General features: G+C 40.2%; 1 protein-coding gene across 1 annotated transcript in view; it reads left to right on the top strand.

The window, feature by feature from the left end:
* Nucleotides 1–14,178, top strand: part of DNAH11 (dynein axonemal heavy chain 11) — a 390,030-nt gene that overhangs the window by 138,960 nt on the left and 236,892 nt on the right. The window contains exons 32-37 of the mRNA XM_077268714.1: nt 480–611; nt 1,149–1,309; nt 5,433–5,589; nt 5,673–5,818; nt 5,919–6,035; nt 10,346–10,484. Coding sequence (XP_077124829.1) covers nt 480–611; nt 1,149–1,309; nt 5,433–5,589; nt 5,673–5,818; nt 5,919–6,035; nt 10,346–10,484 — 852 coding nt within the window. The remainder of the gene's footprint in view (nt 1–479; nt 612–1,148; nt 1,310–5,432; nt 5,590–5,672; nt 5,819–5,918; nt 6,036–10,345; nt 10,485–14,178) is intronic.

Genomic DNA, 14,178 nt, shown 5'->3' with positions numbered 1-14,178 from the left:
ACATTGTTCTCTCTGAGACAAGCCAGCGCCCCATGTGCAGACATCGGCTTTCTCAGAGAGAACACAAAAGCTCTCGGCCAAACTATAGCTCCTGTGTATAGGACAGTCGATTAAGATAGCTGTTGGCCAAAGCATTGTCCAGCCAACAGTCATCTAATGTGTATGGCCAGCCTTAGTCACAATAAATAATGAAGGCCATGGAAAGCTGTCAATAATCAGAGATTCACAACATTTATCAATGATTATATTTGTTATGCTGATTACCTGGTCAGTCTATTGTGGAAAATGAAGCTTTTTTTCCTTTTATTTTTTGTGTATGATATATGGTTAGAATGCAATAATGGGACTTTATGATTGAAAAATCCACAAACAGGGTTTCCGTTGTTGTCCTACATAATTCTGTGAGAAGCAGAGCCTACAAGTACACTGGTCATCTGATGGGGCCAGTCTGAACTTTATCACATTCTCTTCTCTCACAGGTCAACCAGCTTAATGCTCTAATTACCATGTTATTGGGTGAACTCTCCCCTGGAGACAGGCAGAAGATCATGACAATATGCACCATAGATGTCCATGCCCGGGATGTTGTCGCCAAGCTTGTTTTACATAAGGTAATATGTTTTTTTTTTAAGTTCTTGCAGAGAAATGCCACTTATGAGTACTCTGTTAGCTACTGGCAAGAAACCAACAGGGCTAAAAAAAAAATAAAAAATTACCACTGCTGATCTACGCACAATATCATGCTCAAAGCACTTGTCATTTGCCCTGTCGCTGATGTTTGAAGAATAAAAAAAGCCGACACATACAAGCTTGGTCTGATTTGCAAGTGAATGGGTCAGCGTAAAAAATTGGATCCCATCATGTCTATCAATTTTTCCATTGACTGGTTTCTAGAAGAACCTCTATTTTTTTCATGTGAGAAAAACGTAAATATGGACAAAAATGTATGAAAAGTGGATCCTTCCTTTACCATTATTCTGTCTATTCAGCTTTTTTTTCATTCTGAACAGTAATTCTAGGGGTCTTGCATGTATGGTGTACCATGCTTGTTTGCACAGGCTTTTATACATTATGGATTACTGTATGTTATGTGGCACCTAAATTTGTAGCGTGAAGCATTTTTCACTTTTGTCTTTCTTCCTTTAAAGGTGACCAGCGCTCAAGATTTTGCTTGGTTATCTCAACTCCGACATCGCTGGGATGACAAGCAGAAGCACTGTTTTGCCAATATATGTGACGCCCAGTTCCAGTATTCTTACGAATATTTAGGAAATACACCTCGGCTGGTCATTACACCTTTGACTGACAGGTAAGTAATTTTTGCAAATAAATTTCATTACAAATTTTGTACTGCTTGGCTTTCAGAGTTTCTTTCTTTCCCTGCAAATTTCCAACAGCAGAATGAGTTAATTGAGAATTGTCATCCAACTTTGTTAGACACTGAGTTTGCAACTTTTTGCTGTCTTTGCTGATTTATGACCTCAGACGAGATCAGATCAAAGTTGCACTGAACTTTAATGTGGTCATAAATCTGCTAAAAGTTATTCAGGAGTTTATTGCAGAGTGTTATGCATCAAGCCCCATAATAACACCTTATGCAGTAAGCGCCCATGCTCGTTAAGTGTCGGCTGTAGTCATCCAAAATGCTTTGTTTTATATCTGGGCAATGGAGTTGGAGCTCTGCATTAGAAACATGGAGTGCCAACTCATATAAGTCTATATTAAAAAATGATCACTAAATTTACCTAACAACTAAAATATTTCCAGTGGCACAAGCAGGCCAATGTGGGAGTTGTTTTCACTTCCCATAAAGGGAGCCGAGATCAGAAGTATTTTAAGGATTTTAAAGTTCAGAGTAGTTTTAAAGCATCAAGTATCTGTCACGAATAAAAATGTGGCTACCATTTCTACCTTGTATTGTATGTGTGCATTAAGAAGAAAAGCATTCCCTTTGAATAAAAGGAGTCCTTTCATCCTCACACACCAACAGAATGAAACAGAAATTCTCCAATATAAATAACCTTAAAAAAATTAAAAAAATCAAGTTGCTCATTGTACCTATTCAAAAGGAGTCTCTCCTTTCGAGACTGGTGTTGTCACTTGTTGTACCACAGAAGGACTAGTTTTGAGTTTTGATATGGCACCAGAAGCATTTTAACTTCTGCAGCAAAAAGAGTTAGATTGCCACCAAGTGGAGTGGATTTCTTGGTGAATGATATGAATGTGTTTTAAAGAAGACCTTTCACCAATTTGAGCATGTTAAATTGGTCACTTCATGAAACAGTGGCTGCAGAGCTGAGTTAAACATAGTTTTCATTTTGTAACTTCTCATCTCCGTTGCAAAGATATTAACTTGTAAAGTTTATGTGCTTATAGTGCTTTATTACCGTACTTTCCTCATATTTCATAGGCCAATCGTAAACCGGGAGCAACACACGGGGTGAAAAAGAGCACACCCTCTGCTCTGCACTGATCTCTGCAGCTACTGTGTATCAGGTGTATCATTACAAACACTTTCAGATCTCATCTCACAGAACTGTCGCTCTCATCCTCCCCTTCACTTACTGCCAGGAGATGAGATCTGGAAGTGTTTGTAATTATATATAACTCATCTCTTCTGGCTCAACGCAGTAGCTGTAGAGATCAGTGAGAAGAGGAGGACATATTCCTTTTTCCACTGTGTTGCTGCCCGCTTATGATTTAGTAAATTTCATGCAGGGGTAGAAGTAGACAGCCCCCAGATACAAATCTTTGGAAACGCCTACTTAAACTCATAATTTAACATGCTCCAACTGGTGAAAGGTCCTTTTTAAAGGACATACTAAAAGAAGGAATTTTGAAATTTATGCATCACTGCTTGTAATAAAAAGTCCATGTCTTGTCTGTCACATAATATCCTAAGACTATCATGTGAACATTGACAGATTTGATTTTACTTTTTTATTTTTAATTATCAAATGCCCTAATACATCAGTTGGGTTTGTCAAGTGCCATTGGTGTCCATCATATGACTGATCCAATACTTTGTCATTTTGGTTTTCTTATGATGGAACTGAAAAACAGTATTCACATTGATCATGTCAACCTGCCCAAAGGTTTCCTTAGCCTAGATATATTTTAAGCAATGTTATAAAGTTACCAGTCTTTCTACTGTCCAATAAGGAGGATTTATTACAGCTATGAAAGTTTTCTGGTGTAAAAAAAAGTCACAAGCTTTGATGTACCTCATATTTATTCCATAACTTGGGACTTTCTGTAGAGTTTTCCACTTCGAAAGGCACTTTCCTAAACAAGTGAAAGTGAAGTTTAGGGGAAGGGAGGAAATATGCTGAGGTCAACAAGTTTAGTATAATTTATATGGCATAAATTACAGCACAAATCTATAACAGGCTCACATTTTGTTGGTGTGGACTTTATTCTCAGGAGCACCCAATGCATCTAATGTATTAGGAATAGTGGCCTCCTAATAAATTTCGAGCATCTTACGCCATACTTGACATTGATCTTAATAAACAGCATGTCCGTTTTAATAAATCTCCCTCAATTTGTTACTTTGTGCTATTTAAATCCCAACCAAAGACCTTCAAAGAATTTACAGATCTCTGTAACATTGGCCGTTTCTACAAATGAATGGGCAGCACAGGGTAATAAATACGTACAGTGGTGGTAGAATATTCAGCAGCTTGCAGTGGATGGCAGGGACCAATTCTCTTTTTATAATATCAATGAAGAAGATAAATTTACACTCGTCTCATGTAACACATCGTTTGTGCGGCAGCTGGATGTCCATGATCAGCCGAGAGGCTGGAGCACTGAGATCAAGGGGCACACAGGCTGCACAGTCACAGTATGCGGGCCGCTGCAGGGCATCTCTTCTGTTTTTTAATCCCTCAGCACAGAAATTAAGTTCATTGCATGTGTACGTTGAGGAAATAGGGCAATGCTGCTTTTTGAAAGTAATAGAGGATTGGAACCTCTGAAAAGATCTATACATACTAAATAATTACTAGTGATGAGCGAGTGTACTCGTTGCTCGGGTTTTCCCGAGCACGCTTGGGTGGTCTCCGAGTGTTTGTTAGTTCTAGGAGATTTAGTTTTTGTTGACCCACTTGCATGATTTACGGCTGCTAGCCAGCCTGAGTACATGTGGGGGTTCCCTGGTTGCTAGTGAATCCCCACATGTATTCAAGGCATGTAAATCATGCAGCTGCATGGACTAAAGCTAAATCTCCGAGCACACACAAATACTCGGAGACCACCCGAGTGTGGTCGGAAAAACACCAGCAACGAGTATACTCGCTCATCACTAATAATTACATATTTAATAAGCTTCTAAGCAGTATCTGATCCAAAGCTTGCAAACACAAAAAAACCAAATGTTCATTGCATGGTGGTTCCTCATTCTCATTGCAGCTCCATTCACATAGGACTTTGGACTTAGTGGACACATCCTTGATGATCATACATTTATCATCTCTACTGCGTAGATGTTTTGGGTGGTACTTTTCTTTTTTTTTTTTACGCCCTTTGTTATGTTTGTCATAAATTTTTGTTATGTCATCTATAGGATAGATGATAACTTGCTGATCTGTGGCGGGCCAACAGGTGGGACCTCCATTTGAATGCTTCAGTGGCCAGACATGTGTACCACCACACCATTCTCTATGGGATTGAGAGCAGTGGCATAACTAAATTCTGATGGAACCCAGTGCAAAATTTGTACATAGGCCCTCACCTGCATGTTAGTCAGACGTATGGGCCCTCATAGCATTCTGGGTCCTGTAAAAACATGCGTGTTCGCTCCCATGAAATAGTCACCCATCTTGGATCCTTCCTATAATATTATCCCCCATCAATGACCCTATTCTATAACAATGTTCTTCATCCTGGGCCCCTTCTTGGTGTGATATCATCATAACATTCCCCATCCTAGGTTCTTTATTTAATAATGTCCCCCCATCCCTGGCCCTTCCTATAATAATTCCCTCCATCCTGAGGCCCCTTCCAGTAATATTATCCCCTGTCCTGGACCCTTTCAGTAATAATGCCTGCCATCCTGGGCCCCATCTTATAACAATGTTCCCCATCCTGGGCATCTTCCTAGTATAATACCCCCTATTCTTGGCCCCTTCTGAGGACACACATCCAGGTAGAATAGGCAGTGGCATCACAGGCCTCCTTCTCACACAGGCCCGGTCATGATCTCATCATCTGTGACCGCAATCGTTACGCCCCTGACTGTGGGAGATATCCGTGTGTAGCATTCTGCTTTTTCCGGCAGTCCCATAGAAAATGAATGAAGCATTTGAGCACAGATTGTGCCTCCATCAAAAAACAATAGGTCGGCATTAAGAGGTTAACATGTTTTTATGTTTGTCGAGCCAATTCTTTCAATTACTTTTTTTTAAGAGTGGACTTGCTGCTTTTTATAGGTGCTACATCACCCTGACGCAGTCGCTCCACCTGACTATGAGCGGAGCACCAGCCGGCCCTGCTGGAACAGGAAAAACTGAAACGACCAAAGATTTAGGTCGGGCCCTGGGGGTGATGGTTTATGTTTTCAACTGCTCTGAACAGATGGATTATAAAGTAAGTTAAATTGCAAATTCACAATCTGTGCTTCCTAAAACATTTCTTCCCACAGTGTTATTTCATTGCAATTTGTCTTCCAGTCTGTAGGAAACATATATAAAGGTCTGGCGCAGACCGGGGCCTGGGGATGTTTTGATGAATTTAACAGGATTGCAGTGGAAGTTTTGTCAGTGGTTGCAGTACAGGTGAAAAGTATTCAAGATGCCATTCGCAACAAGAAAAAGAGGCAAGTAGAGAATCTATCCAGAAATGATAACTTACATCAAATCAAAATGTAATCTTTTGCAAAGAACGCATTTCACAGCTTGTCCCTCTCCTCCTGACAGATTCTTTTTCCTTGGAGAAAACATCACATTGAAACCATCAGTGGGAATATTTATCACTATGAATCCTGGATATGCTGGCCGCACAGAACTCCCCGAGAATCTCAAGGCCCTTTTCAGGCAAGCTATTGGAGCACTATCGCCATCTATTGTTGCTTTCTTTTTTAGCACATTTTGTATTTTATTTGGATGATTACAATTACATGCTTTAGAAATTTTAACCACAGGAAAAATAAAATATGATAGGTGTTTCAGTTATACAATAGAAAACAAAATAGGAAATTTTATAGCCATTAAAAAAAATAGTAAAAACTAACCATGCAGTAAGAATAAAAGTCTGGTAGGCAATTACAGATTGTACATAATATTTTACCTATACTGCTAATCTTACAGATTTTGTTAGTTACCAGTATATATCTGTAACTCCACCGTTTAAAGCGAAACTCACAGTTTATTCATCCTGCTCTCATTACTCAGAATCCAACTCCATCATTTCAGGCAGGGATGTTTTAATTCTGTTCACCCCAAAATGTATGTTCTAGAATAATTGGATAAATATCCTGAATATTAGCAGCTGTGTATGTCAAAACAGTAAATCTAAAATGGATCCATCGGTCATGTATAGGAAAGGTGGAAATATGACTAAGGCTAGGTTCACATTGCGTTAGTGCAGTCCGTTTAGCGCATACGCTAACGGACTGTGTTAACGCAATGTCCAAAAAGGGATCGCGTTTAGCGATCGCGCTAGTGCAGATGCCCGATCTGCGATAGCGAGAACGGACCCAAAAACGCTGCAGACAGCGTTCGAGGTCCGTCACAAAATAACGGCACATCGCTAACGCATGCGTTACATACATTGCGGTCAGTGGGTGCGCTAATGGATCCGTTACATTGCGTTAGTGCCGCTATGTAACAGATTCCGTTAGCGGATACCCACTAACGCAATGTGAACCTAGCCTAACTGTGATAGTCTCCATTCACATTACTGTATGTTTAGGTCGTCTTTATACTTCCAATTATTTTTGATTTAAAAAATAAGCACAAAAAATGTAGAGAGTAATATTGAGGAATGTGAAAATGACACAAAAAGCACTTTGCAAAGGATTTGAATTACTAACAGGAAAAAAAGTGCAACTGTAAATGCCTATGGGCTCATGTAAAGCCATATACATGTGGCCTGTACACTGTAAGACCGTACAGTCCTAGCGGTAATTCAGTTGGAGGCCGAGATACAGTCATGGCCAAAAGTATTCACACTCCTGCGATTCTGTCAGATAATACTCAGTTTCTTCCTGAAAATGATTGCAAACACAAATTCTTTGGTATTATTATCTTCATTTAATTTGTCTTAAATGAAAAAAACACAAAAAGAATTGTTCTAAAGCCAAATTGGATATAATTCCACACCAAACATAAAAAAGGGGGTGGACAAAAGTATTGGCACTGTTCGAAAAATCATGTGATGCTTCTCTAATTTGTGTAATTAGCAGCACCTGTAACTTACCTGTGGCACCTAACAGGTGTTGGCAATAACTAAATCACACTTGCAGCCAGTTGACATGGATTAAAGTTGACTTAACCTCTGTCCTGTGTCCTTGTGTGTACCACATTGAGCATGGAGAAAAGAAAGAAGACCAAAGAACTGTCTGAGGACTTTAGAAATCAAATTGTGAGGAAGCATGAGCAATCTCAAGGCTACAAGTCCATCTCCAAAGACCTGAATGTTCCTGTGTCTACTGTGCGCAGTGTCATCAAGAAGTTTAAAGCCCATGGCACTGTGGCTAACCTCCCTAGATGTGGACGGAAAAGACAAATTGACAAGAGATTTCAACGCAAGATTGTGCGGATGTTGGATAAAGAACCTCGACTAACATCCAAACAAGTTCAAGCTGCCCTGCAGTCCGAGGGTACAACAGTGTCAACCCTTACTATCCGTCGGCATCTGAATGAAAAGGGACTGTATGGTAGGAGACCCAGGAAGACCCCAGTTCTTACCCCGAGACATAAAAAAGCCAGGCTGGAGTTTGCCAAAACTTACCTGAAAAAGCCTAAAACATTTTGGAAGAATGTTCTCTGGTCAGATGAGACAAAAATAGAGCTTTTTGGGCAAAGGCATCAACATAGAGTTTACAGGAGAAAAAAAGAGTCATTCAAAGAAAAGAACACGGTCCCTATAGTCAAACATGGCGGAGGTTCCTTGATGTTTTGGAGTTGCTTTGCTGCCTCTGGCACTGGACTGCTTGACCGTGTGCATGGCATTATGAAGTCTGAAGACTACCAACAAATTTTGCAGCATAATGTAGGGCCCAGTGTGAGAAAGCTGGGTCTCCCTCAGAGGTCATGGGTCTTCCAGCAGGACAATGACCCAAAACACACTTCAAAAAGCACTAGAAAATGGTTTGAGAGAAAGCACTGGAGACTTCTAAGGTGGCCAGCAATGAGTCCAGACCTGAATGCCATAGAACACCTGTGGAGAGATCTAAAAATGGCAGTTTGGAGAAGGCACCCTTCAAATATCATGGTCCTGGAGCAGTTTGCCAAAGAAGAATGGTCTAAAATTCCAGCAGAGCATTGCAAGAAACTCATTGATGGTTACCGGAAGCGGTTGGTCGCAGTTATTTTGGCTAAAGGTTGTGCAACCAAGTATTAGGCTGAGGGTGCCAATACTTTTGTCTGGCCCATTTTTGGAGTTTTGTGTGAAATGACCAATGGTTTGCCTTTTGCTTCATTCTCTTTTGTGTTTTTTCATTTAAGACAAACTAAATGAAGATAATAATACCAAAGAATTTGTGTTTGCAATCATTTTCAGGAAGAAACTGTGTATTATCTGACAGAATTGCAGGGGTGTGAATACTTTTGGCCATGACTGTTCAATAGGGGCTAATTCACAGTGCAAGCTGTAATACACACGTGGACTCAGCCCTTAGTGGTTGATCATCAAGCAATAATTTCACTTAGTTTTAACTTTATTATAGTAACTTGGTGTCCTGTTGAGATTTTTACTGATCGTAGACAGAGCAACTTATACCAGCCAAACCAAAAACCCATCTGTAGACGATACTGATGAGCGAATATACTCGTTACTCGAGATTTCCCGAGCACGCTCGGGTTACCTCCGAGTATTTTTTAGTGCTCGGAGATTTACCGTAGTTTTCCTCACCTCAGCTGAATGATTTACATCTGTTAGCCAGCTTGATTACATGTGGGGATTCCCTAGCAACCAGGCAACCCCCACATGTACTTATGCTGGCTAACAGATGTAAATCATTCAGCTGTGGCAAAGAAAAACTAAATCTCCGAACACTAAAAAATACTCTGAGGACACCCGAGTGCTCGGGAAATCTCGAGTACCGAGTATATTCGCTCATCATTAGTAGACAACACTGTTTCAGGGGTTTTGCCCCTCATCAGTACAGAGCAGGGCTACTGGTTTGCTGAAGGCAATGCCTAGATGTAGCTCAGGGTGAGTAACAGCTCTCATTAAAGAGACACAGTTTAGTATGGAGACAAACTTTCAAGGCAGTTATCCATTGGTGAAAAGATGTCTGCTCTATATAGATGAGGGGCAAAATTCTGAAACAGTACTGTCTACAGATGGATCCCTGGTTTGGCTGGTATGAGCTACTTTGCATATTTTTGCTTATTCATGGAGCACTGGTTTGAAGCTCAGTCTCCATAACATACCTGTTTTTTTCAATAAGAGAACGAATCCCCCCCCCCCCGAGTTACTGATTGTACAAAATCATTCTAGCTTAATTTCCACAATGAAGAAACCCATTAGTTACTAGTAGTAGTTTGTTTTGCAATGTTGCAACATAAGAGCATAGAATTTAAATTATTGGAATCACAAACCCAAACTATATTATTAAAATACCCCTCAGATTCATAATTTATTTGTATTCATTTTGCAACTGATAAGTCACCTTTGCCTCTTAATTGAAATGTAAAACTGAAATAATTATTTAAGAAACTTGTGATTTTTTTTGCAACGTAAACATATAAATTAGCGCGAAAAAAAACATGTCTAACCTGTCTACAGACTTGACGCAACATTCACAGAAACCGCAGAGTAAGACCTCTCCAGACACCATATACAGACTAGACGTTCTGTGACAGACTTACCGTTTCAGCATTTTTTATATGTACTGAACTGACCATTTTCTTTGAGAAGACCTCCCCTGTATAACACCACTTATTATTGCTGTGAGCATATTGAGATATATTAAAATTATTATTATATTATAATTATTATTGTAAAAATCGTTAATCCAGTATTGAAAGTCATTTTTACATGTAGAATATTTTGTTTGCATTCTTAAATTTCAGTTCACAGTGCAGCGTAGCACTTTTCATATACTTATTATATTGCAATATCTTCATGGACTTGTTCAGACTGCAGCTTTAATGATTATTCACTGCACTTCTTCCAGGCCATGTGCCATGGTGGTTCCAGACACTGAGCTGATCTGTGAAATAATGCTGATAGCTGAGGGGTTCCTTGACGCCCGCCCGCTAGCCCGGAAATTTATTACCCTTTACACACTGTGCAAGGAGCTGCTTTCCAAACAGGTAATGTTACTATTATTGCTTGCACATTCATGGATCTTCTTGTTGGAATTATAAAAAGAAAATCGATATGTTTTCACTTGTTTGTTTTGATTTATTTTACAAAATACAGCAATAGAATTTTTTTCAAAAAATCTGTACATTTTTACATTATTTTATCATATTAAACAACAGTGGCCAATTTCAGCAACGTCATTAGAGGGAAGGAAAACTGGCACCTTTTTCCAGTTACAATCTACAAGCAAAACCTACGTAGTCAGATCAGGAGTGTAATAAGAGTATCAATTATCAATGATTAATATCAATTGCTTATGGATAAAAGTCACAGTTAGCATTTTTGAATTTTTAAAAATGTAAATGTTTGTCCAACATTTATACTCGTCCAACCTTTCTTTATTAAAGAACATTGCGACCATGATGAGATTTAACTTAGAAAAAGATGGCATATATAATCGCAATATTGTAAGTGCCGATCCAGCTCTAATAACAGTTTTTTAGATGACCATTTGTCAGTGGTTTGATAAACTGTGATTAGCAAATACAGTTTCATAGCTGACTACAGAGTCATCCGGCGCACTCGGCCTCCATAGTTGAAGGTTATAGTGTTCATTAAATGTGTTACAATCTACCAATAAGTCTATTGATGTCGCTTATAGGCTATCACTGTTACTCCTTAGGGCTCGTTCAGACATCCGTGTGCTGCAGTCTGATGTCTGACTGCAATGCATGGACTGGCCGCGGGTCTTTCGACCTGAGGGTGACCGACCTCATAGAAATATATGAAGCTGTCTGGCTCAGATTGGGAGAGACGTGTCCAGTCCGTGCATTAGCTGCGCGTGCTCAGACCGATTGACATTGACATCTGAATGAGTCAGTATTAGACCATTCTGAAAGATCAGTCAAGTGAAAGTATGACAAAAACAAAAAACTATGAGTGCAGGACATGGCCTGAGGAACATATTCATATAATTATGATATTCTTTTGGTACACAAAACTACAGTATAAACATGTTTACAGTTTATCAACCCTATGGTAGTCAGTGCCATACATTTACGATACAAGTAAGATGTCCTTCAAGTGATTTTTGGCTAGCAAAAAAAATATTTGCCCTATCTAGTACATAACTGTAAAACAGCAAACACAGATAGAACTCACCATCCAAGGATCCATCGCCAGCTGTACACTGCTGCTCCAATCTCTGTTTACCAGCTTCTCGGGTATTGTCTCATCTACAGTACACATCAATGCTGCAGCCAATCACTGAGATCAGTGGCTCTTCTGCGGTAGATCACATAAGATGCTGAGCTCAGTGATAGTCAGCAGCGGTGATGTGTACTGTACTTGTGATGTCACCACTGCGGCCAGTAAACAGAAATCGAGGCAGTGGTGGAAATCTGGCACTGGATCTGGGGAGGACGAGTACTGTCTGATTTTGTTGTTTTACACGTATGCAGTCATTTGGAACATATTTACGATAATGGAAAACACCCTGTCATGTACAATACTGTAAATGTACAATTGGGTGACGTGAGCACAGGAGCTGTGCAATCGGCTGCTGGTGACACCTGCATATCACACTACTGCAATGGCCAGGATTGAAGGTTTACTATGACGTCTGAGAGACTAGAGAGGGGCTCCATGACAGCTGTGTGCCTAATAAAATTTCCCCTGGTCTGCTATGCCTGTGAGTCTACTAATGCTGCCTGTCAGTGTAACAAAATAAACACCTTGATCACCGTCATCAAAATAAAAAACAATCGTAAATCAAACCCCCTTTGTCACCCCCTAAGTTAGGTAAAAATAATAATACAAAAAATGTATTTTTTTTCCATTCTTTGCAATTTGGGTAAGGGTTGGAGCTAGGGTTGGGGTTAGATCTAGGATAAGGGTTATGGTTGGGAGCTAGGGTTAGGGTTATAGGTAGGGTTAGCGTTGGGACTAGGGTTGGGATTGGGCTAGGGTTAGGGTTGTGTTGAGGTTAGGGTTGTGTTGGGGTTATGGTTGTGTTGGGGTTATTATTGTGTTGGGGTTAGGGTAATGTTGGGGTTAGAGTTGTGTTGAGGTGAGAGTGGTGGAGTTAGAGTGGTGTTGGGGTTAAAGTGGTGTTGGGGTTAAGGTGATGTTGGGGTTATGGTTGTGGTTAGGGATGGGATTAGGGGCGTGTTGGGCTTAGGGTTGGGGTTAGGGCTGTGTTTAGGCACATCAGAGGGTCTCCAAATGCGACATGGCGCCTGCCATAGATTCCAGCCAATTTTGTGTTCAAAAAGTCAAATGGTGCTCCCTCCCTTCTTAGCCCTGCCATGTGCCGAAACAGTGGCTTTCCACCACATACAGGGTGTCGGCGTACTCAGGAAAAATTGCACAACAAATATTGTGGTCCAATTTCTCCTGATCCCCTTGTGAAAATAAAAAAGTTTGGTTCCAAAGTAAATTTTTTGTGAAAAATGTAAAATGTTCATTTTTTCCTTCCACATTGCTTTAGTTCTTGTGAAGCATCTGAAGGGTAATAAACTTCTTGAATGTGGTTTTGCGCACCTTGAAGGGTGCAGTTTTAGAATGGTGTCAGCTTTGGGTATTTTCTGTTATATTCTCACTTCAAATGTGAGGTGTTCCCTAAAAAAAATTGTTTTGGAAATTTTGTTGGAAAAATGAGGAATCACTGGTCAACTTTTAACCCTTATGACATCCTAACAAAAAAAAATTGTTTCAAAAATTGTGCTGATGTAAAGCTGACCTGTGATAAATGTTATTTGTTAACTATTTTGTGTGACATCACTCTCTGATTTAAGGGTACAAAAATTAAAAGTTTGAAAATTGCAAACTTTTTGACAGATTTCCATTTTTTTCATAAATAGACGCAAGTGATATCGAAGAAATTTTACCACTAACATAAAGTACAATATGTCACGAAAAAACATTCTGAGAATCAATGGGATACATTGAAGCGTTCCAGAGCTATAACGTCATATCATAATTGTAAAAATTGGCTTGGTCATTAAGGTCAAAATTGGGTCTGTCACTAAGGCTACTTTCACACTAGCGTCGGGCTCGGCCCGTCGCGGTGCGTCGGGCCGAGGTTCCCGACGCTAGCGTTGTCTCCGCCGCACGGGAGCAGCGGATGCATTTTTCCAGCGCATCCGCTGCCCCATTGTGAGGTGCGGGGAAGTGCGGGGAGGTGGGGGCGGAGTTCCGGCCGCGCATGCGCGGTCGGAAAAAGCGGACCGGCGTGAGCAAAAAACGTTACATGTAGCGTTTTTTGGTCCCGACGGTCCGCCACAACACGGCGCAACCGTCGCACGACGGTTGCGACGTGTGTCAATCCGTCGCAATACGTCGCTTAATGTTAGTCTATGGGGAAAAAACGCATCCTGCAAGCACTTTTGCAGGATGCGTTTTTTCGGGAAAACGACGCATTGTGGCGGATTGCAGTTAACGCTAGTGTAAAAGTAGCCTAAGGGGTTAAAGTAGTTGTATTGGGCAAAATCCGTAATCTTGAAAAAAACAAGTACATCTTTAGCATAGTAATTGTAGTCAAATACTTTTTGGGATACAGAAATTCCTAATTTGTCTGACTAATAACAAATTTATACGTTTTTTAGCAGAGAAAACAGAAATGGTATTGACATGAGTGGTGCTGTTTTTGGAAAGCAGTAGAAATCCTGTAATATTAGTTAATAAAAAAGACATTCTGTAATT

This window comes from Ranitomeya variabilis, chromosome 6 (genome assembly GCF_051348905.1).
Source record: "Ranitomeya variabilis isolate aRanVar5 chromosome 6, aRanVar5.hap1, whole genome shotgun sequence".
In the NCBI taxonomy this organism is placed as follows: Eukaryota; Metazoa; Chordata; class Amphibia; order Anura; family Dendrobatidae; genus Ranitomeya; species Ranitomeya variabilis.
Note: the sequence above shows the minus strand (reverse complement) of the source record. Positions and strands in the feature narration are given on the sequence as shown.